Consider the following 27,413-nt stretch of genomic DNA (forward strand, 5'->3'; position numbering starts at 1 on the left):
ACCAACAATTGCCAGGTATAACTCTGCCATTTGGTTTGATTGTCAAACATACTAAAAAGAAAAAGCATCTTTCTCCACAAGAGTAACTTAATCTCTAAAATTTTGACAAGTTGTACCACTAATATAATTTGATTTTGTCAGTATGTTCTGCTTGGTGACATAGTGCCAACATTTTGGCCTGAAGGTTGCTCTAAATTACATTAATTGCCACTGACCTAGTGGCTGGGAATCAGCAGGGCTTAAAGGAGGCCCAAGCCATGCCCTGTTGGGTGTGGCTTAATCCCTTCACCAGCTGTAGGGATAAGGTGTAGGAACTGTTATGCTACTGAAAGATACTTCACAATTGGGGTGATCCTCTGGCTGTCTACACCAGTTCTAGGACTAGAATCTGCTGGCAAGGCATTGCAAAATGGCTGCACTCCAACCCAAGATTTGGATTAAGATGTTGAGTAAATTCAAAAAATTCCTTTCTTTGCAGATTGCTCGCTAAGGCTGTACGGCTCCTCCTGTAGCAGATTTGGTTTCAAAACTTCTGATGTAAACATTGATGTCCAGTTTCCAGCCAATGTAAGTGAGCACATTTTTATTATAGATGTAAAATTGGCTTTAATTGACTTTTATAGTAACATTTAAGCAAGTAATAACAAAGGTGCCAAGTGGTAATGGGATTTTTATTTACAAAAATGTATCGATCCAAGGGGAGCTATCGTTAACTGTATCTTAACTAAAATCATTTTAATCCATTGTTAAAGTAGTAGTAGTCGTGGTATTACTCTGTGCTAATAGCATCTTCAGTCCAAGGGACTCAAAGCACTTCACAAACACTAATGAGTTAAACCTCACCTCCCAGCAACCCTGTGAGGCAGATCAGGATATTTATACCCATTTTACATATGGGGAAACTGAGCGATAGATGTTGTGACTTGCCTTAGGTGTCACAGTGATCCTGCGCCAACCACAAGATCCTCCTCTATCTTTTCAATATGAAAGTATTAAAAATCCATCATTAAAAACTACATTTTTCAAAATTTTCAGTAGTTTAAATAATAAACTTCTGTTGTTTTGATTCCATTTCACAGATGGCTCAACCAGATGTTCTCTTACTTGTACAAGAAAGTCTGAAGAATAGTGGTAAGAAATACTTGTTCACTGCTTTCAGTTTCATTTCATAATCACCCCTTGCCATTATCACAATAGTCTTTCACTGAATGCAAAACTTTTATTAAATAGATGCATCAAATCAAATGCTTACTTCATTTTTCCAGACTAATGTAAGTCTGTCTCCATATATAGTTTCATTCTTCTTATACACTAGTAAATTGTCAGGGTACAAGAGTAAAGGTATTAAGCTTATATAATTGGAGGAGGGAGCATTTTGTACATTGAATTCCAAAATGTCTTCACAGCTAAGGAAAACAGTTGGAGTTTTTATGTTGCTATATTTACTTAGTCAGTGATCTTGCAGAGACTTAGGCACCTGCTTAATTTCATGCACTGTGTAGTCTCATTTACTTCACATGCTTAAGTCCTTGCAGGTGCCTTGGATAGAATTATATGGTGGTAGCCTAAAATTCTGTGTACCACAACACTCTAAGGTGTAACATTCTATAATAATCCCCAAGCTCTTTCTGTGAGCACTGCTGATGGTATCACAGAAACAGAGGTTGATTGTAATATTCCTCTGCTAGCCCATAATGTAGTGCAAATCTCCCTAGGGTAAAGTGTGCTCCTTTACATACCTTAGAGTCTCTCATCAACAGAAGCTGGTCCAATAAAAGATATTACCTCACCTACCTTGTCTCTGGGACTGACACGGCTACAACAACACTACATGTGGATCACTCCATCAGCTACTGGCAACACAAACTTTCCCCTCCAGGCCTCCACAGGCCCCACTCACTCTTTCCAGGTTAGTGATAGGCACACTCCAACACCCGAGTCCTCCAAGCATGCCTGCAGTGTCCAGTCCCTAAACCACTGGACACTCACACAATTACCAGACCTGCTGTTCCCAAAGGGACAGTACACCACAGCTTCCCAGTTACTCCTTAGACCACAGCTCAGCTTAACACACAACACTTATACTTGTTTTCACTATGAACAAATCTAAGTTTACTTAACAAAAAAAGAGCCAGGGCCTAAACTTAACTAATACATTTTTCCTGTCTCATAAAGGTTGTCTCATCCAAAAAATCTTTGTCCCAGCTTTTAGCAGCAAGGTTGGCTGTGACCCTCTGTTCATAAGAGATGCATGCTGTCAGCTTGTCTCCTAGGTGAAGGATGCAGTTTGTATCTCTACAGTTACAGTACAAAAATCCATTGTCTTAACTCGTGAACAGGATTCCCCTCCTCTCCTCCCATTCGTAGTTTTTTCCTCTGTGCTCCTTTCTTGTCGGTTTCTACAATCTCATGGGTAGCCTGGCGTGTCTGACGATAAACATCGTTACTGACATATGTCCCAACAGTTGTAGGCATTTTTCTGGCAGATGTTTGTGGACTGTCTGTCACTGTTGATATTAAGTTGATGAGTGTTGATGAGGTAGGGTTTCTGTAGCTGTTGAATTGATCGGAGACCAGCTCCGATTAATTCCAGTTTCTGGACAGATATCAGTGTTGACTTTTTGTGTGTTTATTTGTAATCATAAAAAAGGGTTATCGTACTCTGTGTGGCATTTATTGCTTCATGTTGTGTTGGTGCCTTTATGAGGCAGTCATTCAGATATGGAAATATCATGACTCCATGTCTGCAGAGGTGAGCTGCCACCACTGCTAAAACTTTGGAGAAAGGCCTTGGGACGGTCAATAAGCTGAAGCATAGTACTTTGTATTGGAAGTGTTGTTTTCCTAGTGTGAACCTTAGGAATCTTCTGTGTGATGGATGGATGGTAACATGGAAATACGTGTCCTGTAGATTGAGGGCCGAGAGCCAGTCCCCCTTTTCTAATGCTAGAATTTTAGTTGTTAGTGTCACCATTTTGAAACATTGGGTTTTACAAATTTGTTGAGTTTTCTTAAGTCCAGGATGGGCCTCCACCCGCCCGTCTTTTTCTGTGTTAGAAAATAGTGTGAGTAAAACCCTTTGCCTCTGTGCTGTGTGGGTACGGATGCCACTGCACCTAGGTGTATAATGTGGTGCAGCAGGTACTTGTGAGAGGGGTCCCTAAAGAGGGATGGGGAGGTGGGATGGAGATAAAAGGGATGAAATAACCAGTTTGGATAATTTCCAAAACCCCTTTGTCTGCACTGATGGTGCGCCAGACTTGGTAAAACAGTGACAAGCTATATCCAAATGGTCAGGAAATAGTTCCAGCATTAGAATGAGTGATTGTCTCGTGCCCTCGACCACACTTCCAAGAGTGCTGTCTCAAGGTGGATTGTTGGGACATCGAAGGTTGATTCTGGTTTTGTCGACGTCTGGTCTGCTTTGCTTGTGGCATTGATCAAACTGCCTGTGCGGTTGTGTGTACGTTGGCAATGGGAATCTCTGTGTATAATATCTGACCTGTTTCTTTTTATTTGCAGGTGTATAGATGCCCAGGGATTTTAATGTTGCCCTAGAGTCCTTCAGAGAATGAAGGGACTTGTCAGTTTTGGCCGCAAATAGTTTTGGGCCTTCAAAGGGCAGGTCCTCGACTGTTGACTGCACCTCTCTCGGGAACCCCAAGAGATGGAGCCTTGATGCACGTTGCACGATGGCTGATGTTGCAATGGAGCATGCTGCTGTTTCCGCAGAGTCAAGTGAGCCCTGCAATGCTGTCCTAGCAATGAGATGGCCTTCGGCAATGTTGGCTTTAAATTGTTCTTTTTTTGTCTTCTGGTAAGCTGCCAATGAATTCTGACATTCTCAAAATATTTGTGTGTATTTTGACAGTTGGGCTTCATAATTAGCTATGCGAAACTGCAGTGCTGCAGATGACTATGCCTTGTGACCAAAGAGGTCTAACCTCTTCATTCTCTGTCATACGGGGTTGTTCTAGTATGGTGTTGCTTTCCCCTTTGGTGTGTGTTAACAAGAACTACACTCCTTTAGATGGCACATAGGATAAGAAATACTATCTTTTGCATGATGGGGGTGATGTTGCTTGTGTCTGCCAGATGGTTTTGGCAGGCTCCATCATAGCATCCTTAATCAGCAACACTATCTTTGCTGAGGTAGATGTCTGAAGTATATCCAGTAGTTTGTGCTGCGATTCAAGTACCTCTTCTAGGAATATGTCCAGGGACTGCCACCCTTTTGAAGTGTTCCTGGAATTGCTTGAAGTCATCCACTGTGGTATGGGGTGGGGGCATTATAGTTTCATCTGGTGATGAAGATGACAGGTTCGCTGGTGGTAAGGCTTCTTGGTCTGAGGTTTCCTCAGTTTCTTCAGTCACATCCTCCTGCGCTTCTGAGGATCCTGATATAGGTGATGATAGAGATTGTGGTGCTCTCGAACTTGGTGGGCTGCGGGGCTTGCGATGTTGTGCCCTGTATACTGCCCACGGGTCCCAGTAGGACCAATTTGGTGGGAATGACATGGGAGGTGGGAATTGGTGTGGTACTATGAATGCCAGTACCAATGTCAGCATTGCTGGCGGTATGGGAGTGTGAGTAGTAGCCACCGGTGCTGTGGATCTTGTGTTGTGCTGTGTAGGTACCACAGGTGGTGCCATTGTGCCGCTCAGTGCCGAGTGTCTTTTTGGCTCTCTGGGTACTGAGGCAGAGGCGGCCCGTCCATATAAACGAACTAGGCGGTCGCCTAGGGTGCCAAGTTAAATGGGGCACCAAATTCGAGGGAAAAAATAAAATGAAAAAAAAAGAAAGATGAAAAAAAAATACAAATAAAATAACGAAGATGTCATTATTTCAATTCCCGTGTGCATACGGAGGGAATATGAATTATAATTAATTTCTCTACATTTCTGAGAATTTATTAATATATCAAATCTTTTATTTACTGCAAAAATAATATTTTAGCAAAAAAAAAATTCAATTTGTGACGTAGGGTCAAGATGACCACTCCGCAATTTTGCTAAGCAATAACTCAGCCACAATGAAACACATCCGCCAGTGGCAAGAGCTGCAATGCTAGTGACACCTAACTCAAATATACATCAAGGTCGCGTAGCCGGAAATTCATTTACAGCGGAGATATCGTGAGTTGATATATGTCAAGCGGTCATTTTAACACATGTCGCAGGTAGATGGTTAAGAATCGAGCGAATACTGTGGAAAATTGTGGTGTTTTGGTGCCAAAGAATAAAGAATAACGTCTTACTCACATTTTGGATTTATAATGCTGAATCTTTAGCGTTATTAAACCTTAGCGTTATCGGGCTGTATAATTATGAACTTTTCTTTGTTATAACTGGTTCACATATAGTAAATAAGGTCTATAAAAGAAAAGTAACAGCATTAACGCTTAATAAACTACAAAAGTGATGACGCCACACTCCAAGCAGGTAACCGTGAGGAAGGGGATTACTTTCCAGACAACCGGTATCGGGTTATAATGTCGAAAAAGGTCATTTTGTTTCTGTGTAAACGCTGTAATTAACTGTTTTAATAGGTAAGTGAGTGTATGTTACTAATCACTGAACTTTTAAGCAGTGAAAAGACGTGTTGGGATGGCTGCAATGTGGTTTAATTCGCCAACCATGTGGTGAGTGTGTCAGCTATCCTTAACGCTATAATGCTTGCAGTCGGGAGCACAGTACATAACAATATTCAAATGCCCCATGGCAGAAAGAGGAAAAAGAAAATCCTCAGGAGCTGAGTATCGTAAATAAAAGGCTGAGAAGGAAAAGTACCAAGCAAAACAGCAGGGATCCTTCCTGAAATATCTTCTCTTTAATCCAAATAAAGATGGAAGCAGTTCACAGCATCCAGATGAAGGAATTTTACTTGGAGAGGAGGTTAGCTCACATCCGCATGGAAACAGTTTGGAACATCAAGATGAAGGTATATTACTTCGAGATGAGGGGTAGCTCATATCCACAAAAAAGCAGTTTGGAAACTCAAGTTGATGGAAACTTACTTCTAGATGAAGGCAGCTCACAGCATCAGACTGATATGGAAGTGGAGGCAATTTATTCACCTTCAGAGACACATGCAGAAATTGAAGTAAATGAAGAAAGGATGAGGAAGTTACAAACAAGTTACAGTATGGGGACCCAGCTTCATGGCCCAGATGTGATAACAGTGTGCAGCAAATTCTCGTGGAACATGAACCTGAACAAGTTCATGAATTTCCCTTCCCTAAGGAAGGAAATAAAAGAAAATTCTCTGCTCAGCATTACAAGAGGAAACTCATTAATGGGGAAGAAATTCATTGAAACTGGTTACAATATTCAGAGTCGAAGGACTCTGTTTTGCTTTTGCTGCAAGTTGTTTAGAAATCAAGCAATTGGTACATCACTTACTGAAAATGGTTCGAAGGACTGGAAAAACATATCTTCAATTTTCTCTTCACATGAAAAGTACAGAACATTTGGAATGTTTTCAAAATTGGAAAGAACTTGAATTACGATTGAAAAAAGGAAACTATCAGAAAATTTGTGTGATTTAAGGAAAAAGAAGAATATTGGCAACAAATATTAGAGCATCTGATTGCTTTAGTGAGAGTTCTCAGTGGGCAAAATTTAGCATTCCATGGTCACGGTAGAAATGAAAAATTATACACGCCAGGTAATGTTGAATACCTAGCTTTGTTTGATCCAGTCATGAAGAAGCATCTACGTAAAATAACTGATCATGAAACACAGGTTCATTACTTAGGAAAAAATATGCAGAATGAACTGATTCAAATCTTAGCAAATGCCATTAAAAAGAAAATTGTAGAAGCTGCCCATTCTGCAAAATGCTTTTCAATAATACTGGACTGTACACCAGATGTGAGTCATGCTGAACAAATGACGATGATCATTTGTTTTGTGGATATAGAAAAGTCTGCAGATGAAGATAATGTTGAAGTGCTCATAAAGGAACCTTTTTGGGGTTTCATACCACTGAAGGAGACGACTGGAGCATTTATGACTGAAACTATTCTTCAGGAGCTTGAAACAATGTCATTATCTGTTGAAAACTTACGTGGCCAAGGCTATGATAATAGGAGTAATATGAAGGGTAAAGACAATAGTGTGCAAAGGAGAATGATGGAAATCAATCCTAGGGCCTTTTTCATTCCTTGCAGTGCGCACACTATGAATTTGGTTGTCAATGATGCTGCTAAATGCCGTTTGGAGGCAAGCAGTTTCTTTGACCTGGTGCAACGTGTTTGTGTTTTTCTCAGGTTCAACATGCCGAGATTCTGACTCACCATGTGAAACCACTTAGTCAGACAAGACGGGCGGGTCGCATTGATGCTTTGAAGCCTCTTCGCTATGAACTTGGAAACATTTATGATGCCCTAATTGAAATTTCTGATGATACTACCTTTACTGGATCATCTGGCAATACAGCACCTTCAGATGCAGAAGCTCTTGCAAATGGCCTTTCCAAGTTCAAATTTGTGACTTCACTCATTTTGTGGTATACTGTAATATCCTTTTCAAGATTAACCTCACTAGTAAGCAGCTTCAGGAAAAGAACTTGAACATACATTCTGCTATTCAAAAACTGCAGCAAACTAAAACTATTCCAGAAGAATTCAGAAGTGATGAAGGGTTCGAAAGAACACTGGTAGATTCTCTCAAGCTTGCTGAAGAAATAGACTTTCCAACAGAATTTGAACCAAAGCCAGTTCGCATTCAGCAAAAGAAACAGCAGTTTTCGTGTGAAGGACTAGACACACCCATTCAGAACCCAAAACAAAGGCTCAAAGTGAATTTCTACTTCGCAGTCCTTGATACTGCTATTCACTAGGTTGATGAAAGATTTCAACAGATGCAGCAGCTAGTCAGTATTTGGCTTTCTATATGATATTTACAGCTTGCAAAAGGAAACAGCAAAACAGATAAGAGATTTTTGTATAAAACTGGAGTCAGCATTGACTCATGAAAATTCAAAAGACATTGATGCTACAGATTTGTGTAGTGAGCTTCAGGCTTTTTCAAGACGACTTAAGAAGCATTTGACTCCTAAAGAAGTACTGAAGTTTGTTTGTGAAAATAAACTCACAGTTTTCCAAAGATTTTTATAGCTCTACTCATTCTTTTAACTTTGCCAGTTTCCGTAGCTAGTGGGGAACGTAGCTTCTCAAAGTTAAAATTGATAAAAACATATCTGCATTCAACAATGGTGCAAGAGAGACTTGTTGGACTTGCCACAATGTCAATAGAGCATGAAATAGCTGGAAAACTGGATCTAAAAGAACTAGTGACTGAATTTTCAAAACTTAAAGCAAGAAAAGTCATGTTTTAAGAGCACAGAGTGTTTTTTATTCGGAGTGTTTTGTAAATACAGGTTAAAGTTCATTGAAGAGTTTTCTTATTTCTTTCTCTATTGGATGTGGTGGTAATGGCAGTTAAAGCAGGATAGTGTCATGGATGATTTTGGATTTGTAATAATAAACTAACATTTTTAATGCATTTTTATTTGAAATTGGACTGAAATATCATCTAGTTGTGTACAAATCTATTCTGAAAATTTCATGTCTCTATTTTATCTTATGTCAGAAACATTGGTTGGACAGATGGACGCACAAACCGAATAATTAAGCCTCTTTTTTTTTTTTAACATTAAAAGGGGAAAAATGTTTCCCAGTTTACCAAAAACCTCAGCCTAGATCTGCCTTTGGGGTTGGGGGTGCCGATTGCATGGTTCGCCTAGGGTGCCAGTTGCTGGCAGCTAGTCTAGGGCCACCCCGGGGTGGTGGGTTTTACTTTGCCCTATGAGCCTCCGTCAGAGCTTGCCCACTTATGGTCTTTCACTCTCTGGGAACTCGCGGTACCGGAAGGTCTGAGTGCCGTCGGTACTGACGTAGTCTTGGCGGTTGGGGAACGCTTTTTTCTTAGCCGATTCCTGCTGTGATGAAGTCTGAGCCTGCTTTTTTGTAGCCTTCTTGGACAAAGGCTCTTTCGTAGGGGCTGTTGAGGCAAGACCTCTGTCAGAGGCTGCCAATGGCGACCGTTGGCCGGGCAGGGTCTGAGGCAGGTTGCAGAGATTTCTCCATCATAAGGATCTTAGATTGAAGACCTCTCACTTTTCTTGTTCTGGCCTTTAGATTAATGCAATGTGGACGCTTTTGAGGGATATGTATCTCGCCCAGATAGCAAACACACCATGCATGTCCGTCAGAAATAGGGATTGACAGTCTGCAAGTCAGGCAGCATTTAAAGCCCAGCAATCTGGGCATGCCAGACAGGTTCTGTCCCTAATTGAGAAGGGGAGCAGTAACATTATAGAAGCCTAAACATATTTTCCTAATAAGGGGGATAAATAAGTATAAAGGGTAAGAGTGATTGACTGTCTCGCTTGACTATTAACTATAAAGCTATGTTATCTAAAAGTAGGTAAGCGGCGCTGCTAATTGCTCCGCCTCAAGCCAAAGGCAGTAGAGAAGGAACTGAGGTATGATTGGTCATGCAGCACTATGTAACTGCCTAAGGCAGCACGAGACGGCGACAGCGCATGCGTGATCCCACTGGGCACTGCTACTAGAAATCTCCAATTACAAGTGCAGAGCACATGGATACCTGAAGTGGAGCATCCACAGGGACCCCCCCTCGAAGGAGAAGCCATCGTGCCCCCATCCACCCCAGCCTGGGGGGGTTGTTGGGTTTTTTTCTTGTTCCTTTGGAGAGCTAGTTGGAGAGGGAGGGCGTTTCTCTAGACAGCTATGCATGCAGGACTCCTCCCGTAGCCTGAAAACCAAAATCCCAAACCTGAGGCTCATGTCACAGCTACTATGCCAATAGGATGGAGTGTATTGAAACTAGTTAATAAGTACACTTATTTGATTGGCTAGAGTGAAGCTGTGTGACTGATGTATTGTAGCTTCATCTGTGTTAAGAGCTAAAACAAAAGACTAAGGTGTACATCTTTGAGTTTTGCTTAAGTCCCACTAATGAAAGCAGAAGAAATGTGAATTATCACCTCCACAGTCTTTGATAGTGTTACAGAAAAGATCGCTTTTGTCCCATCCCATATTCAGTCTCATCAGTGTGATATAGAAGGAGCTGTGAGTTAGCGGACAGTGTTAATTTGTGTTAGATGGCAGGTGCAGCAAGCTTTGGTACACCACAGCTTCTCATGCTCTCTTGATGTCTCTGTTCCCCATTGTCCTACACTCCAGTTTAATATATTCTGTGCAGTGAGGAGCTGCCAGTGTTGAAAAATGGAGGAGCAGAGACAGTGTATATATATTACACATGTGGGGGCACTGCTGACATATTTTTTCCTCTTTGCTTCTGTTCCCATGGTAGTCTTTCACTGGGATTTGTAGGTGGTGTTGTGTGCATGGCTTTGGAGTTACCTGTCCTGCACCATGTGCAGCTACTGATTCTCATGCCCTCTCCCCTTGGTTTTGTTCCTACTGTATTTATCTGAGATGTTATGGAGGGATTGTTGAGGATCATCCAGCCCTCTGACTACTACCCCATGCTACTTATCCATGTGGGTACTAATGATACTGTGGGGTATGACCCTCAGCAAACGAAAAGTGACTACAGGGCTCTGGGAGTAAGGGTGAAGGAGTTGAGAGTGCAGATGGCGTTCTTTGATCCTCCCGGTCAAGAGTAGGGGCCTAGGCAGAGACAGATGCGTCCTGGAGATGAATGCCTGGCTGCGAAGATGGTGTTGCCAGGAGGGCTTCAGCTTCCTTGACCATGGGCTGCTGTTCCAGGAAGAAGGACTGCTAAGCAGAGATGGGGTCCACCTATCATAAGAACATAACATAAGAACGGCCATACTGGGTCAGACTAAAGGTCCATTCAGCCCAGTATCCTGTCTACCGACAGCGGTCAATGCCAGGTGCCCCAGAGGGAGTGAACCTAACAGGTAATGATCAAGTGATCTCTTTCCTGCCATCCAGGAAGGGGAAGAGCATATGTCAAGACTGATTCCCCAATCTGACACTTTGAGTGCAGAAGGTGGGGGCCTGCAAGGATTTTAAAAATTAATACGTGCCACTCCAGGCTTGTATTACACTCCCAAGTTTACAACTTTTCTCTGACCTTGGTTTGGTAAATGCTGCCACCACCCAAATGCAAAAAAACCCCTTGAACCTCTTAAGCCCTTTCACCTACCTCCAGGGAAGAGCTGAGAAAGAAAAAGGAAATTAGCTGTTGCCATCAGCTAATTAAACAACATGCACAAACCTCTTAGGCCACCAAAAATCCAATTCTGTTCTTAAAAAAGGTAAATTTTATTAAAAACAAAGATGAAAATACATCTGGAACTGAGGCTTTTGATAGATTTTAAAGGAGCAATTCCAAAAATTAAGCACCTAAAATAACTTTCTTGGGGGTTCAGCTTAAAGGTTACAAGCAAACAAAAGCATCTGGGCTTAGCACAAAGGAGAGCCACAAACCAAAATAAAGAAATAAACCTGATCGTGTCTACCTAAACATTCCCTGTCCCAGTGATTCCTTCTAGGTATGGAAGATAATTTTTCATACCTGGTTCAAACCTTACACAGCATTCCTGCTTATAGCATTGCTGCTCCGTGTCCCTGTAGTCCAGAGAGAACAACAGACAAAGGAAAGGTTTTTCCCAATTTTAAAAAGTTTTAGCCCTCCCATTGGCTCTTCTGGGCAGGTGCCCACCCTTTTTTTTTTTTTTTTTTTGGTGGTGTATCTATGCAGAGAGGCTTTTTAACCCTTTACAGGTAAAGCAAGCAGAGAACAGCTACCAAGAGGGGTTTTACAGCTAACTGGCTGTCCATAAAACGGAGCTACCCCCACCCCTTCATTTATCACAATGTATTTGGATACAGACTGGCAAACCTAGTGAGGAGGGCTTTAAACTAGGTTCAAAGGGGGCAGGTGACCGAAGCCCACAGGTAAGTCAAAAACATGGAGACCTCGGAGAAGGGTTGGAATTTGGAGGGAGTGTGGGGTGTTATAGCAGAGATAAATGAGAGACAAGACAGAACAGGGGGAGGGGAAGAAATCATATCAATATCTTAGATGTCTGTATGCTAGTGCGAGAAGTATGGGGAATAAGCAGGAGGAACTCGAAATGCTAGTAACTAAACAACTATGACATAGTTGGCATCGCAGAGACTTGGGGTAATACACATGACTGGAATATTGGTATAGAAGGGTACAGCTTGCTCTGGAAGGACAGGCATGGAAAAATGGGAGGAGGTGTTGCCTTATATATTAAAAATGTATACACTTGGACTGAGAGTGAGGTGGAAATAGGAGACAGACTGAGTTTCTGGGTAAGGATAAAAGGGGTAAAAAAAAGGGTGATGTCATAGTAGGGGTCTACTACAGACCACCAAACCAGGAAGAAGAGGTGGATGAGGCTTTTTTTAAACTACTATCAAAATCATCCAAAGAACAGGTGGTGGTGGTGATGGGGGACTTCAACTACTCAGACATCCATTGGGAAAATAAAACAGCAGGGCACAGATTATCCAACAAGTTCTTGGAATGTATTGGAGATAATTTTTTATTTTGGAAGGTGGAGAAAGCTACTAGGGGAGAGGCTGTTCTAGATTTGATTTTGACAAATAGGGAGGAACTGGTTGAGCATTTGAAAGTGATCATGAAAAGATAGAGTTCCTAATTCTAAGGAATGGTAGGAGGGAGAACAGCAAAATGAAGACAATGGATTTCAAGAAGACAGACTTTAACAAACTCAGAGTTGGTAGGTAAGATCCCATGGGAAGCAAATCTAAGGGGAAAAACAATTGAAGACAGTTGGGAGTTTTTCAAAGAGACATTATTAAGGGCACAAAAGCAAACTATCCCACTGCGTAGGAAAGATAGGAAGTATGTCAAATATTCAGCAAAGGCCATGGGGGTGGTGTAGTGAAAGATGATCTAAGACAGACACGAAACATTCCAAAGAGACATAAGAAGGAAAAGCTGTTTTCTCTATAGCTAAAGAAAACTATATCAGGTGAGTTTAAACAACTGCCATCTTGATTTATACTTAGCCATTACTCTTTGATACTAAATATTCCTAACTGTGTATACAAAAGTACACCTTTGTGTGCGTGGACCATAATTGTGTGTACAAATTGGCTAACAGAGCAAGCACATAGCCTCTCTTCAGTGTCAGCAACGCATTATGAATATTACAATTAAAAAGTGCAATATGCTCTTCTAAATATGTTCAATTGGATGTCTCCATATAGAAAATCAAGGGTGTTACTAATGGAACAGATGTCACATAGATAAGCAAATCGGTGGACAAACTCCCATGGACTTCAATGAGAGTTGGCTCAGGCCCTCAGTCTTAAAGCAGAGTTTTTATAGATCATTTCAGGGACTTGTAATTCTAATCCTATTTACAAAAAAGTAATCTGATAAAATCCAACTGGAGAAGTGGATCATCACTGAAGGTATCCTCCACTATAATTTACATATAAGTTTCCCTGTGAACAAAAAAAAGACAATAGAAAATTGAAGCATATAAACACTAAGCACTTACCCAAATATTTTGAAACCTTCCAATCATAAATTTACTAAAAAACCCTAAATATTAGAAAGTCTGGGAATGCACAGGCAATACTTCCAGCCAACCCCCCACCTGAGGTATTTAATGGTCAGTTCTATTACCTCAAATAATTGTAGGCATCTAAATAGCCATTTTAACCTAAATTCTAAAGCCAAATTTTAAATAAAATTAGACACTTACTCAAGCAGAGTCCATGCCTCAAAAATTTCAGCCTCAGATAATTATTCAGAAAAGTATTAGCATGTGAAAATAGGAAGTTGTAACAAACTATTTTGAAACCTTCATTATAATGGGTGTTAAGTGCCTGTTAAAATTAACTATAGAGATGCTAGGACAGAGATGCTAATTTTCCCTGTTACTTTGAATTTTTAGTTTTCCTTTAAACTTGACATCACTCTACTCAGTTGCTTTCTAGATAACATTCTGACTGCTGTGGGAATATAGCGTACATACCACAGTGTAAAGGTGATGTGACCTCAAAATGTAATGCTGTATGTTTTGAGGGAGAAAGTGTAGTGTCTGTTTAATGTTTTGCATGGCAATATTTTCTTTTTACTGTGGTTTCTCCTCTCCTCCCCCAGGAAAACTCAGCTTTTCTGACTTTGCCATCCACTAGAGATTTGGTTATATAATAATCCCAGTTTTGTAAAAGTGAAGCTCCTATCAGAAAAAAGCACTACTAACATGTGATTCCTCAGTAAAATAACTACTCTGCAGCACAAAAATCCCACCAGCTGTGAAGTGCCTTTAGGGTCACATCAGTTCTACTGCAGATTGATTCAAATTCAGTATTGTGCTCCTAAGGCTGTGTTTGAAAGTTTTGGGACAAGATTCTCAAAGGAGGAGGAAATCCACACAGTAATTGAGTTTGACAGCTGAGTTGTGCATACAAATAAAGTACTTGTACATGCAAATAGGCAGATCCCCTATTGTCTCTTCTTTCTAATGTATTCTTCAACACAGCATACCTTATTATTTAATCTCTTACCATGTGCTGCCATTAGTGTGACTCAGATCCTTTGGCTAGACACTGGCAGCCAAATTAATAATTTGGAGTTTGTTAGCTATCTAAAGGTGGGTCAAAGAATCAAAGTGTTAAGAAATTCACCAGTCACTTAAATAAATACTAGGATTTATGGATTGGTCTACATTCTCCAACGTATCTGACAAGCAATAAACTATTCTTCACAGCGTAACCCTATGAAATAATTATCCACCCAGTGATGCTGAGACTAGAACTCATTTTATCAACACCTCCACCTGTGCTCTAGTGATTAGATATGCTGCCTTTATATGTATCTGAAAGGAGAATGTGGAATAGGTTATTTTTTAAAAAGTCATCCCAAACTTGTTGCAATTGATATGTAGTGTATGTTTTTGTCTGTATTACTCTGAATTTTTCTGCACCTTCCTCCATGAGAAAGCTAATTTAGAGCCTAACCCTGCATTTCCTGTGCACACAAATTCCTTTGGAGTTTATGGGGACTTTAGGATGAGCAAGGAATGTTAAATCATTCACCTGAATTGGCTATCCTGTCTGATATTATATTAGGATGAAGTAGTTTATCAATTTGTTTTATATTGACTGAATATCCTGATTGCAGTTGATTTGTATATTTTTATTTAATATATCTTCTCTTGAGTTAAATTGTTGCCTGTATCTTAACTACAGTCTCTTGATTACTTCAGTGGGAGCTTGACTGAGCTCTGTGAGGAACTCCCAAGTTCAGCATATGGAAGGCTTGCAGGATCAGCAAAAAAAAAAAAAAAATAAAAAAAATCCTGTCATATCCCATACACAAGTTGTAAAGTGAACTTTATCTCTAAAGTACTGGTGGCTTTAGTAGCTTTGACATGAGCTTCAGGTTTGGGATTGTGGTTCCCAGGCTCCCGGAGGAGTCCTGCATTCAGAGCTGCCTAGAGAAACACCTCCCTCTCCAGCTAGCTCCCCAAAGGAACAAGAGAAAAACCCAACAATAACCTGGGCTAGAGTGGAAGGGGGAAAGATGAGGGCATCCACAGAACCAGCCTACAGCTGAAGTCTGGTTGAGCAAGGAAAATTTTATACTTGAATGTTTCATGGCAAAAGGTACCCAGGGGGAAGGGAGAGGCTATGGGATAGGGAGCAAATAATGAATATCGTCTATGGAAGAGGTGTGGGGTCTCTTAACGCACTTAGCTCCATAAAAGCTCTTATCTTTCACTCTCAAAGAAAACTTTGAATAGAGGGCTAATTGAGCCATTGTATACACAGAACACAGCAACTTTTATATTTTGCTGCCAGGCAAATAAACAGTACAACAAAAACCGTAAGTAGCCCACAAAGGAAAGACTGAATTTTAGTTTTATGATAAAGTACCATTAGCTATGAAGTTGGAATGTTTGTCAATATCACTTCATCACCTGAATGTGGTCATTTTCTGTTCGTCTTTGGCTAAAATTCCTCTTAATGTGTAAGAACAGATTTATGAAGTGATGAATTTTAGGCTATATGTAAACACACACACACAACGAAAGTTGGGGACCTAACTCCCTTGGCCCCTTTGAAAATCCCAGCTTACAACTTTAATAAAGATGTAGACATTTGGTGAAAGGAACTATTAGTCTTAAAACATAACACCTTTAAATAAGTAGTTAGAGTAAAAATATATTATCCTATGTTCCTATTGAATTTTGCACTTGGAATTGTAAGTACAAGATAAGGAGAAATGTAAAAATTTCAAGTTTTAACTTTTGTTTTTTTATTTCAAAGTCATAAATAACAGTGGTTTCATTTTTACCCTGTATTGATTCCCCCCTCCCAAGCAGGGTATGAAGGTACAGTACCAGTTCCAAAAGGACTTCAAGTAAATCATAAGATGACAACACTAATTAAATCCTTGGCTGGCAGTTGGATCCTCTTCACGTTTTAGGAAAAGAGAAAAGCATTTAACACCCCTCCCCAATTGCTGATTATCACTTTTTTCTGCCTTTTAGCAATTTTGTCTGTTGTATTTTATAGGCTATGGGAAAGATTCTTAGCAGCATCAAACAGGACTAACCTGCTTCTCAGTCTTTTACTGTACACAAGCACAGCAGCATATTAACTCAAATCACAAATGGAAAAAAAAAAACAACTCAGTGGCAGTGTGTCCACAGGTGTTTCACAAAAAAGTTTACTAATGTTTGTGTGTTCAATTCTCTGCAGATAAAATGTTTGCAAATACATCAGTAGTAGTCCACAAACATTTTAAACACTTTACACAAGGATTCAGTAAACAATCAACATTAATAAATAGCATTTCCTCCTTCAAAAAGTCAATTTTTGAAGAAAAATAAAACATTATATTTGGCTTGCACACAATTTTGGTGCACTTTGAAAGGGTCAGGTTGAACATTAAAATCTTGAAAATGAGCACCTGCTCTTATCTACATGTTTTACCTAGTAAACAAATACAGACATCATGGCTTTCTATTAAAATGTTCAAATAATCTATTAAGAGCAGGAGTCCAAGGTAGGAGCACTGCATTAAAATCCATTGCCTCTGACTTTTAGCAATCTAATTAAAATAAAATACCATGTTTTCTTTAAACTTAAATTGAAGATTGTTTTGTGCTGCTGTCTTGTGAGCCCAGAAGCTTTAGCCAAAATGAACTTAATTTTTGAAGTGAATGGATAGCCTGTATTGCAATTTCAGAGTTCTTCAATCCCCTCATGATTCCTGTTGGGTCTTCTTCTGTGAGGCTTTTCCCTGAGCCATGTATTTACTGGAAAGGCTGCCTAAACATAAACCAAAAAAGAAAGTGTCACCTTATTGAATTTGTAACCAAGTAGAAAAGCAATGATCTGAACACAAAAACAAGCCATGCTTCCAAAATCTTAAGTGTGCTCCACATTTTATGTTCCACTGTAGGGGGAAAGAACAAACTGGACACACTTGGTCTGAGCCAGATTAGATTCAACCATGGTAAACTAAAGATTGACACCTCAACCTCTGACTTTCAGAGGGTCAGGGAACACCTATTTCCCTGCTGAAAGAGCATTAAGCACCCATCTGACAAAAATCAGACTGCTATGAGGTGTCAAGCTTTGGGCAGGCTAAAACAAATGCTTAACCACTAGTCATTTTTTAAAACTTGGCCATAATACCTGATTAAAATTTATTTTTTTAAGCAAGTGAAACAAGTGTGTAAGGGGGTTACTGTCCTATTCTGCTTTTAACACAGAATTCACAGCGTGGGGATCTGGTGCAAGTATAGCTCCCTTACTAGGGGATCTTTTTACTTTTCAGTCAGGCAGTGGTTTGCATTGTTTTTAAAGCTCTCTCTTGAGCTTAACTATCCTTTGTCATGATCGGACTGCTGTCTCCTACTCTGATTGGTAGTTGGTTTGTACAAAAACTGCTTTAATGCCCTGGCCCCCAAGAAATTAATTGATCCTCTGGATTTCTAGAGGGTTATTTAGGCTTTCTTTGAGGGAGGTCTCACATATGATCCTTGAAAGGAACACTCCAAGATACATAAAGAGACCCAAGTAGGCAGAAAACAGGAGGACAGAAGGGAAAGGAATTGATACAAACAAAAATAGTGTACTCTGCTGTCACACCCCACCCCAGTTCCCCCCATAAAAAACAAACCAAATAACTATTGATTGTAAATAAAGAAATAAAACTAACCAAAGTAGGGGAAGGCTGAACTGCCTCCTGGTTCTGCTGCCAGAGGAAAAAACTTCTGGTGGACAAAGAGGCTGGGCTTAGCCCAAAGGGTGCTAGCAACAAGTCTAAACTGCCTTCAGTTTCAACACAGAAGACAGGGTACTGTAATGTCAATTAAGAAATTCAAGTTACAGTAGATTCCGCTTATTAGCGACCCCTTGGTCAACAGCAAAATATTGCCATTATCCAGCAGCTGCCAATAAGTGGAAGGTGGGTTTGCAAGGCTGCAGCTAAGGAAGGAAGTGCTGGGAAGTACATTCCCTGGCTGCAGCCCTGAACCTTGCCTGCAGGTAGGTCAGCAGCAGGGAGAGGGGGCTGCACTGTACTTCTCGCTGTGCTCTCTGGGGATCACGACTCAGCACATCCCACTGCTTCCTTCCCTGGCTGCACCCCCTAGCAAGCTGCAGCCTGAAGAGCACAGGGAGAGCTACCATGCAGCTCTGGCATCCAGCTGCCCTCCAGCTACTGCCCTACCCCCCCTCAGCTCGCAGCCCCCAGGGCTGGCTCTAGGCACCAGCAAAACAAGCTGGTGCTTGGGGCGGCACATTTTTAGGGGCGGCATGGCCGGCGCCAGAATGCCGCCCCTAAAAATGTGCCCCGGCCGCCCTAGCTCGCCACGGCGCACGAAACAGCTGATTCGCACGCCGCTACTCACCCTCCCTCCCAGGCTCTCAAACCTGGGAGGGAGGGGGAGATCCCGAGTGGCCGCAGTGCGCGAAACAGCTGTTTCGTGTGCCGCTGCTCCCCCTCCCTCCCTCCTAGGCTTGAGAGCCTGGGAGGGAGGGGGAGACTCCGAGTGGCCGCGCTTCTCCCCCTCCCTCCCTCCTAGGCTTGAGAGCCTGGGGGGAGGAGGCAGGGCTGGGGATTTGGGGAAGGGGTGGAGTTGAGGCGGGGCCGGGGGTGGGGTAATTAAAAAACGGGGGGGGGGGGGCAGCCAAAATTGTTTTTGCTTTGGGCGGCAAAAATCCTAGAGCCGGCCCTGGCAGCCCCTAACCTCCTGTGCAGTCCTTGTGTGCAGGCAGATTTGCAGGCAGAGAATGCATATCTTCCCACTTTTTCCCCTGTGGCTGCAGTCTTGCAAACCTGCATGTGATGGGTGCGCTCAGCATGTCCCCGTGCCTCCTTCTCTGGCTGCAACAGTGGAAACCTGCCTGCAGCTTTCTTCTTAAAAAAAATGTTCTTGATAAGCAGCATGCTGCTGCCAATATCTGAATCCCACTAACATTAAAAAGTCAATGGGACAGGATTGGTCCCCAGCAAAATGTTATTAATCAGAAGTTAATATCTGCGTTGCTGTTCAGTGGAATCTAATGTACAAACCTGTTTGGGGACTCAAGAACACTTTTCCTTTTTGTTTCTTTTTTTCCTCATGTAAAAGTATTCCCTAAAAGAGAGACATACAGAGATAAGCGAACATATAAAATTCAACTATTAGGCAGGGAACAGTTGATTGGATTACAGATAAACAGCGTTGTACCTACCAAAAAAAAGTGTATCGTAGTTGAAAACTTGAGCCAAATTGTAGCTTGCTACTGTAAATGGTTTTAAGTATACTTAAGAAGAACGTGATTCAGAAAATTATGCAGTGTTTACCTGATTTAGTCTCCCAGCATATTTAACAGCACTGGATGAAGAAGGGGATCCACACAGACTTTCTGACTTTGATCCGCCTGAGAAATTAAAATAAAGTGAAAATTTACTGAAAAGGTAAAAACAATCTCCAACAACGGATCATTATCTCTAAAAAGACACTTGTATGCATGCCTCCCCCTCCCCCATCACCATAGTATCCCAGCATCTCACAATCTTTAGTGTATTTAACCTCAACACCCTTAAGAAATAGGGAAGAACTATTATCCCCATTTGACAGAACTTAGGCACAGATAGAGAAGTGACTTGCCCAAGGTCATACAGGAAATCCAAGGGAGACCAGGGAATTGAATCATAGATCATAAGAGAACACTTCTGGGGCCACACAGAAAACAATTTCCAGAGTACAAAAGATTTTTCAGCAGGACCACCCTCCCCCCCACACACGTAATGATAGGCAACAGCCACCTCTCCGTGATTAATGTAGTTTACATATACATTCGACAACCTCATCACCACACTTATATGCTAGAAGTGACAAGGGTCAATATACAGCAGGTCACCTGGACTGAAAAACAGCTGAAGCTGCTCCCACCGCAATGAATACTTGAATGCAGTAAAATATATTTTAGTCTTCACTCTCCCTACGTCACACTTCAGAGACGGGACAGTAGAAGTGAATTTTTAAGAGGAATGTGAATGAGGTACGAGGAAATCTGACCAATTAGGTTTGGGAAGTGAATTCCAAGGATAGGGCACAGGATTTAAGAGAGACATGGAGAAACGTGTGAGATAAGGTGGCACTGGCAGAATGTAGCTAGCATTGGCAGAATGAGTGGGCAAGGGGAAATGTGAAAGAAGACACTGTCAAGGCTTTGCATCTCTGAACTAAGTACAAGACGTTTACATCTGATGCACAGTGACGTGGAAAACTAGACAAGTGACTCAGGGTCAGAAACTGGGTGCAGCACGGATATGAAACTTCATTTCAGATCTACTTGGCTAGAATCCTTGAACACCTTTTTTTCTTCTTCACCCAAGCTTGATTAAGAAAAATACATAGAAAAAATTAGCTTTAAGCTGTTAACATCTATATTTGTGCCATTTGTCTTCTGCCAAAAGGATTACATTGTTGGTAGCATACTCTCTTGAGGTAGAAAGAGTTTGATGTCATCCAAGAGGACAACCTTATTCTTGTAAAAAAACGCAAAACAGCTTTCTTACTAGGGGCAAGTGTACACAAGAAAATTAAGTCGACCAAAGTTAGGTCGACATACAGCCACCGCAGTAATTACTGCTGTGATTCATGTTCACACTATGCCCTCTGACAATGGTGTGCATCCCCACCAGGAGTGTTACCACCAACTTAACTGTGAGGCATTGTGGGGCACTGACAGCTGGAGCCACTCCAGGGCATGAGAGCGACTCCAGTTCTGAGTCACGTGCGGGGCTGGCAGCTTTAGTTGACAGCCAACAGGTGATGTAAGTAATGCAGTATCTACACAGACACTGCACTGCCCTAATTACATGGACCTAAGAACTATGCCTCTCTCACAGGTGGAGTTGTTATGTCGGTGTAGTGGGCGACTTACATCAGCAGGAGAAATGCTGTAGTGTAGAACAGGCCTGATTTGAGAGACTCCTCATGGAGACGATTGGAATGACAAATGCCACTTTAAATGGCCAGGAAGAAGAGGAAGGGGAAGATTTCAGTGGCTTTAAATACTCTGGAGGCTTATGTAAAGGTTCCAAGGAGGGCATCTTGCCACTCGGGAGATACTGAAATTCTGTATTCCTTCAGAGGCTAGTGATTAACGAGGGGGCACCCCCTCATCTTTTCTACTTTATACGAGTCCTACAAAAAGTGGAAACTAGGTCAAATTACAAAGGATGAATATAAACAAATAACACAAGTATATACGAACAAAATTAGAAAGGCCAAGCCACAAAATGAGATTAAACTACCTAGAGACGTAAACAGTAGACGAAAACGTTCTACAAATACATTAGAAGCAAGAGAAAGGCCAAGGACGGGGTAGCCCTGTTACTCAATGAGGGGGGAATAACAGAAAATGTGGAAATGGCATAAGTGCTATATGACTTCGTTTCAGGTTTTCACAAAGAAGGTTGGTGGTGATTGGATGTCTAACAATGAATGCCAGTGAAAATTAGGTAGGATCAGAGGCTAAAATAGGGAAAGAACAAGTTAAAAATTACTTAGACAAGTTACAACGAAGACTCCGGTGGCACCTTAAAGACTAAAAAAAATTTTTGGGCATTAGCTTTCGTGGGTAAAAACCCACCTCCTCTTCAGATACATTGAAAGCTTATTCTCAAATAAATCTGTTAGTCTTTAAGGTGCACCAGAGTCCTCGTTGTTTTTGTAGATACAGACCAACACGGCTACCCCTCTGATATTAGACAAGTTAGAGGTCTTCAAGTCACCAGGGCCTGAGGAAATACATCTTAAAATACTCAAGAAGCTGACTGAGGAGATATCTGAGCCATTAACAATTATCTTTGAAAAGTCATGGAAGACGGGAGAGAGTCCAGAGGACTGAAAAAGGGCAAATATAGTGCCCATCTATAAAAAGGGAAATATGAACCAACCAGAGAATTACAGACCAGTCAGCTTAACTTTGGTACCTGGAAAGATAATGGAGCAAATAATTAAGAAATCAATTTACAAATACCTAGAAGATAATAAGGTGATAAGTAACAGGCAACATGGATTTTTCAAGAACAAATCGTGTCAAACCAACCTAATAACTTTCTTTGAGAGAGTAACAAGCCTTGTGGATTGGGGGGGAAGCGATATATGTGGTATATCTTGACTTTAGTAAGGCTTTTGATACTGCTTTGCAAGACCATCTCATAAAACTACAGAAACACACCCTAGATGGAGCTACTATAAAGTAGGGGCCTAACTGGCTGGAAAACCGCTCCCAGAGAGCAGTTATCAGTGGTTCACAGTAAGCTGGAAGGGCATATCAAGTGCGGTCCCTCAGGGATGAGTTCTGTTCAATATCTTCATCAACGATTTAGATAATGGCATAGAGTGTACACTTATAATGTTTATGGACAATACCAAGCTGGAAGGGGTTGCAAGTTCTTTGGAGGATAGGATTAAAATTCAAAATGATCTGGACAAACAGGAGAAATGGTCTGAAGTAAATAGGATGAAATTCAAGGAGGACAAATGCAAAGTACTCCACTTTGAAAGGAACAATGAGTTGCACACATACAAAATGGAAAATTACTGCCTAGGAAGGAGTACTGCAGAAAGGGACCTGGGGGGTCAGTGGATTACAAACTAAATATGAATCAACAGTGTAACACTGTTGCAAAAAAAGCAAATAAACTGGGATGTACTAGCAGGAGTGTTGTAAGCAAGACACAAAAAGTAATTCTTCTACTCTACTCTGCACTGACTAGGCCTCAACTGGAATAGTGTGTCCAGCTCTGGGCACCACATTTCAGGAAAGATGTGGACAAACTGGAGAAAGTCCAGAGAAGAGCAACAAAAATGATCAAAGGTCTAGAAAACATGCCCAAGAGGGAAGATTAAAACAATTGGGTTTGTTTAGTCTATAGAAGAGAAGACTAAGGGGGGGGGGGGGCATAACAGTTTTCAAATACATAAAAGGCTGTTACAAGGAGGAGGGAGAAAAAGTATTCTCCTTAACCTCTGAGGATAGGGCAAGAAGCAATGGGCTTCAATTACAACAAGGGCAGTTTAGGTTGGACATTAGGGAAAAACTTCCTAAAATTCAGGGTAGTTAAGCACTGGAATAAATTGCCTAGGGAGGTTGTGGAATCTCTATCATTGGAGATTTTTAAGAGCAGGTTAGACATACACCTGTCAAGGATGGCCTAGCTAATACTTAGTCCTGCCATGAGTGCAGGGGACTGGACTTGATGACCTCTCGAGGTCCCTTATGATTCTATGATACTACATCTCATCAGGATGAGGAGGAAAGATCTGTCTGCTCAGGAAATTGGAGAAGGGATCAACCCAGCATACCAAGACTCTTTGGCAATTGTCTCCTCTTTCAAGGAGGAACTGGCCTCATCCTAGGTGTTCCATGTCAGTCTGAAAGTCCTCCCTGAATCAGTGGTCTTTGAGGAAAAAGTAGCATTCCCTCCGCAAGATAATGACAATGGCTGCTGCAGGAAATGGATTCCCTCTGCCTGGCTGCTGATTTGAAAAGCTTCATTTCCATATCCTGTTGAGTAGTAACCACTTTGTGCTTATTGGGAATTGTTTAAAACCATTTATGGGGGAAGCATTTATGTCAAATGCTTAAACTTATTCAGAATGCAGTAGTTTAAGATGAATAGCTCTGCAGCCAGCCTTCATGGACGTACGATGCACTGAAATGGAATCTAAAGTTTGAAAATGGAGCTAACAGGGATTCTGAGGGAAGTGGAAATAGGAAAACTAATTCTTCCCCACACACAGGCCCAGATCCTCAAAGGTATTTAGGAATCTACCTTCCATTGATTTCAATCTAATTTAGGAGCCTAAATACCTTTGAGGATCTGGGCTATGCAGCCTGTTTTCTGGCTCTAGTGGAAATCATGTCTAGTCTTTCTAGGCGACAGGGAGTGCCCTGAAGGCAGGCAGAGGACTAAGAAGGGAAATTGGACAATTGCATCCTGTCCCCTTGAAAAAGTAACATTCAGTACTATGTACGCTCAGCATATTTGATGAGACATTAATCCAGACCCATTTAGTCAATCTCGTTAAATACGCCAAAATTATAGGGTCTGTTTAAGATGTCTTAGAGTGTATTTGGGTTTCATACCTGCAGCTCCTTTATACTGTGGGCACTCCTTTTTAATGTGGCCTTCTCTCCCACAGATAAAACAACGTTTTTCTCTTAAGTCCCTGTCCTCCTGCCGCTTCCACTTCTCTGCTGACTGCCTGGAAGCCTTATCTCTTCCTGTGTCCATTGTTGCCATCCCTAGTTTGTTTTTCTGAGGTGTACATAGTATCGTTCCTTCCTTCATTGAGGTATCTTTTTCTGTAGTTTTATTTTGGGTTTCTTTGTCTTCTTTGCTTCTTTTCTCGTTGTTCTCTATGTACCTTTGGTTTTTAATATCTTCATGATCATGTCGTCGTCTCAACCTGCAGAAGCAAAACAGTGACAGAAAAGCAAATAGGCTCTGTCAGTAGATGGAGACAAGAAACCTTGTGTTAAATAGTATAATCTTTAAGAAGATTTCTGCAACATGCAACAAAAATGAATAAAAGTATCTCTCTTTTTCCTAGAAGTCTACATGGTGGGAAAACCAACATAAAATATTAAGTAAATTTAGTAATATTAATTTATGTACCTAAGGAAAACTTTCTGCTGAACTCTAATGGAAAATATGAGCAATATGTAGTAAAGAAGCACCATACAATCAACCATGGTTAAAAAGCAAGACATCTTTACAACCAAAGTGTCTAACTCTAGGAGTAATTTTCATGGATTTCTAATCTAGCTGTACAAACTTCTTCCTTTTTACAAAACCCTGAATATAAAGTGCTCAGTCCACAATTGAATTGGATTAAATTTGTTCAAATTTGGACTGACAGCATTATTATACAAATAAGAAAAATTATATTAAAAATTAAGGAAGAATGACATTTAGTTCAGAGCTCAGTTGAGTGCTCACACACTATATTCAAAGTTTACTTTAACGCTAACTTGGAATCTAACAAAGACAATTAACTATGCACAAACAAGTTTAATCACAATATAATAAACATCTAAAATATTACTTAAGGTGGCAATGGCTGCTGCAGTCCATCCGCTTAAGAGAAAGGCTCTAAGCAAAATGCTAAAAAGAAATTTAATGGCATTAAAATTCGAACAAATGGTGGTAGTTTCAAAAATGATTGTGTTCCAGAGCCACTTAGAGGCTTTTGAAAATATACCCGATATTCTTTATTTGTGACTTCTGCTATGTTACATTTGCTTAGGCACAGGATGCATTGGTTCTTAACCTAGATGTCTCAGCAATATCCATTTCACAATTCACTAATCAAATATAAAACAACAAAATACAGAAAAGGATACTTCAGACAGTCTCTGCTTGTGTTTCTGATTTGCTAGCTGCCAAGGAAGTGTTTTGTTGCTGCTTTTTTAAAGCTTGTTGAAGATCTTCAGGCCAATTGGTTCCGCAGAAAACAGGTTTGTTTCATATCTTTAACATGGATAGGAATACCACTGAGTCACATTTTCCCTTCAAGGAAAGCATTCTGAAGGAGGCAATCCCTTACTGCAATAGCCCATGTCCTTGGAGTCAGTTGGTGAAGAACATTATCTGATCAACACTGGACTATTTTAGCGGTTCTGCTCAAATTTTCTAACTAGAGGGATGAATTCTGATTTCTGTTGCTTTTACATTTCTATCAGTAATCCAAGCCCCTTAAACACTGGGCCCTCCACTGTGTCAATTTTCACTCTCTCTCGAATCCAACATCTCAGAAATTTATACAAACCCCTTTGTATTCCTCCACCGGACTCATAATACACATGCCTGGGTTTGACTTTTTATCTAGGCTGTAACGGAACATATTTTCCATTCACCTTCAACTAAAGCTTTTATGATTTCCTCCTCTTGAATTTATTTGCTGCTTTTCACCATTTTATGATTTTCCATCTTTAACTGCTTCAGTGGTGATTTCTGCATTACCCATTTTAGCTGCAAGCTCAGGGAGTTTACCATCTAAAGTCCAGGGTTCCTTAAAATATCAGTTTAGCATTTGTTTCCTGTAGTAATGACTGAACCTTGAACATGTTTACCAAGTCCAGGAAGCTTTGCTCGTGTGTAAACTAGGCTCTGTTTTAGGGAGCAGATATCTAAACTCATGTTCTGGTGCCTTTTGCTTGCTTTTAGGCATCAGTAATCACCACAAAAGGTACTTTGCTGGGAAGCTCTTGGATTCCATAAATAGAAGCTATTAAACAAAACATATAGGAAGTTTTCATGAGCTCTCTCTCCAGCACAAAGCTAGTCAGCTTCGCATTCAGATTCTCTCCAACTAATGCTATTGCTTTTTAAACCAGAGCGAATATTATCCCTAAGATAGCTGAACAGCCCATTGGGTGAAATATGTATTTCAGAATTTATCAAATAATTTTGCTATACAAAAACACTAAAAGACATTGAGACAAGTAATAGGAGTGACAACCCAACAGAAGTTAAAACAATTCAAAGTTAAGTGAAACACTTATTCTCTGTTTAATAAGGGAAAATACTCTGCAATGTCAAATTACTATTTCTACTCTAGAATTACTTAAGGAATCCACCTTCCAAATAACGGTAAAGAGCCTTGTACTACCAAAACCACAGAACCCTTAAAAATATACATACTTTCTCCGCATGGGACAGTCTTTCATGAAGTGCCCAATTTTACCACAAATTCTGCAGCATCTATCATTTGGGGCCAGTTCTCCTTCTGTCAGGACTTCTGGGTCAAAGAAGTATTCCTAAAAGGAAAGAATGTAGTGTTGTGCACCTATTTTTTTTTTCTTCAAGACTTGGAAACCTAAGCCAGCTATGATTAGTGCTAGTGTAGACAT

General features: G+C 40.8%; 1 protein-coding gene and 1 long non-coding RNA gene across 2 annotated transcripts in view; one reads left to right on the top strand and one right to left on the bottom strand.

Moving 5' to 3' along the window:
- The first annotated feature begins 483 nt into the window (after window positions 1–483).
- On the top strand, window positions 484–3,782 carry LOC112104028. Its single transcript, XR_003369816.2, has 3 exons — window positions 484–567; window positions 1,080–1,131; window positions 3,523–3,782. It is a non-coding gene; the product is annotated as an uncharacterized LOC112104028 (long non-coding RNA).
- Window positions 3,783–16,311: 12,529 nt separating this feature from the next.
- TUT7 (terminal uridylyl transferase 7) overlaps window positions 16,312–27,413 on the bottom strand; it is a 38,925-nt gene continuing 27,823 nt past the window's right edge. Inside the window, exons 23-27 of the mRNA XM_026652339.1 lie at window positions 27,205–27,320; window positions 24,645–24,967; window positions 19,840–19,916; window positions 19,567–19,630; window positions 16,312–17,312 (exon numbers count right to left, since the gene is read on the bottom strand). Coding sequence (XP_026508124.1) covers window positions 17,245–17,312; window positions 19,567–19,630; window positions 19,840–19,916; window positions 24,645–24,967; window positions 27,205–27,320 — 648 coding nt within the window. The 3' untranslated portion in view covers window positions 16,312–17,244. The remainder of the gene's footprint in view (window positions 17,313–19,566; window positions 19,631–19,839; window positions 19,917–24,644; window positions 24,968–27,204; window positions 27,321–27,413) is intronic.

This window comes from Terrapene carolina, unplaced genomic scaffold (genome assembly GCF_002925995.2).
Source record: "Terrapene carolina triunguis isolate 2854851 unplaced genomic scaffold, T_m_triunguis-2.0 Scaffold113, whole genome shotgun sequence".
In the NCBI taxonomy this organism is placed as follows: Eukaryota; Metazoa; Chordata; order Testudines; family Emydidae; genus Terrapene; species Terrapene triunguis.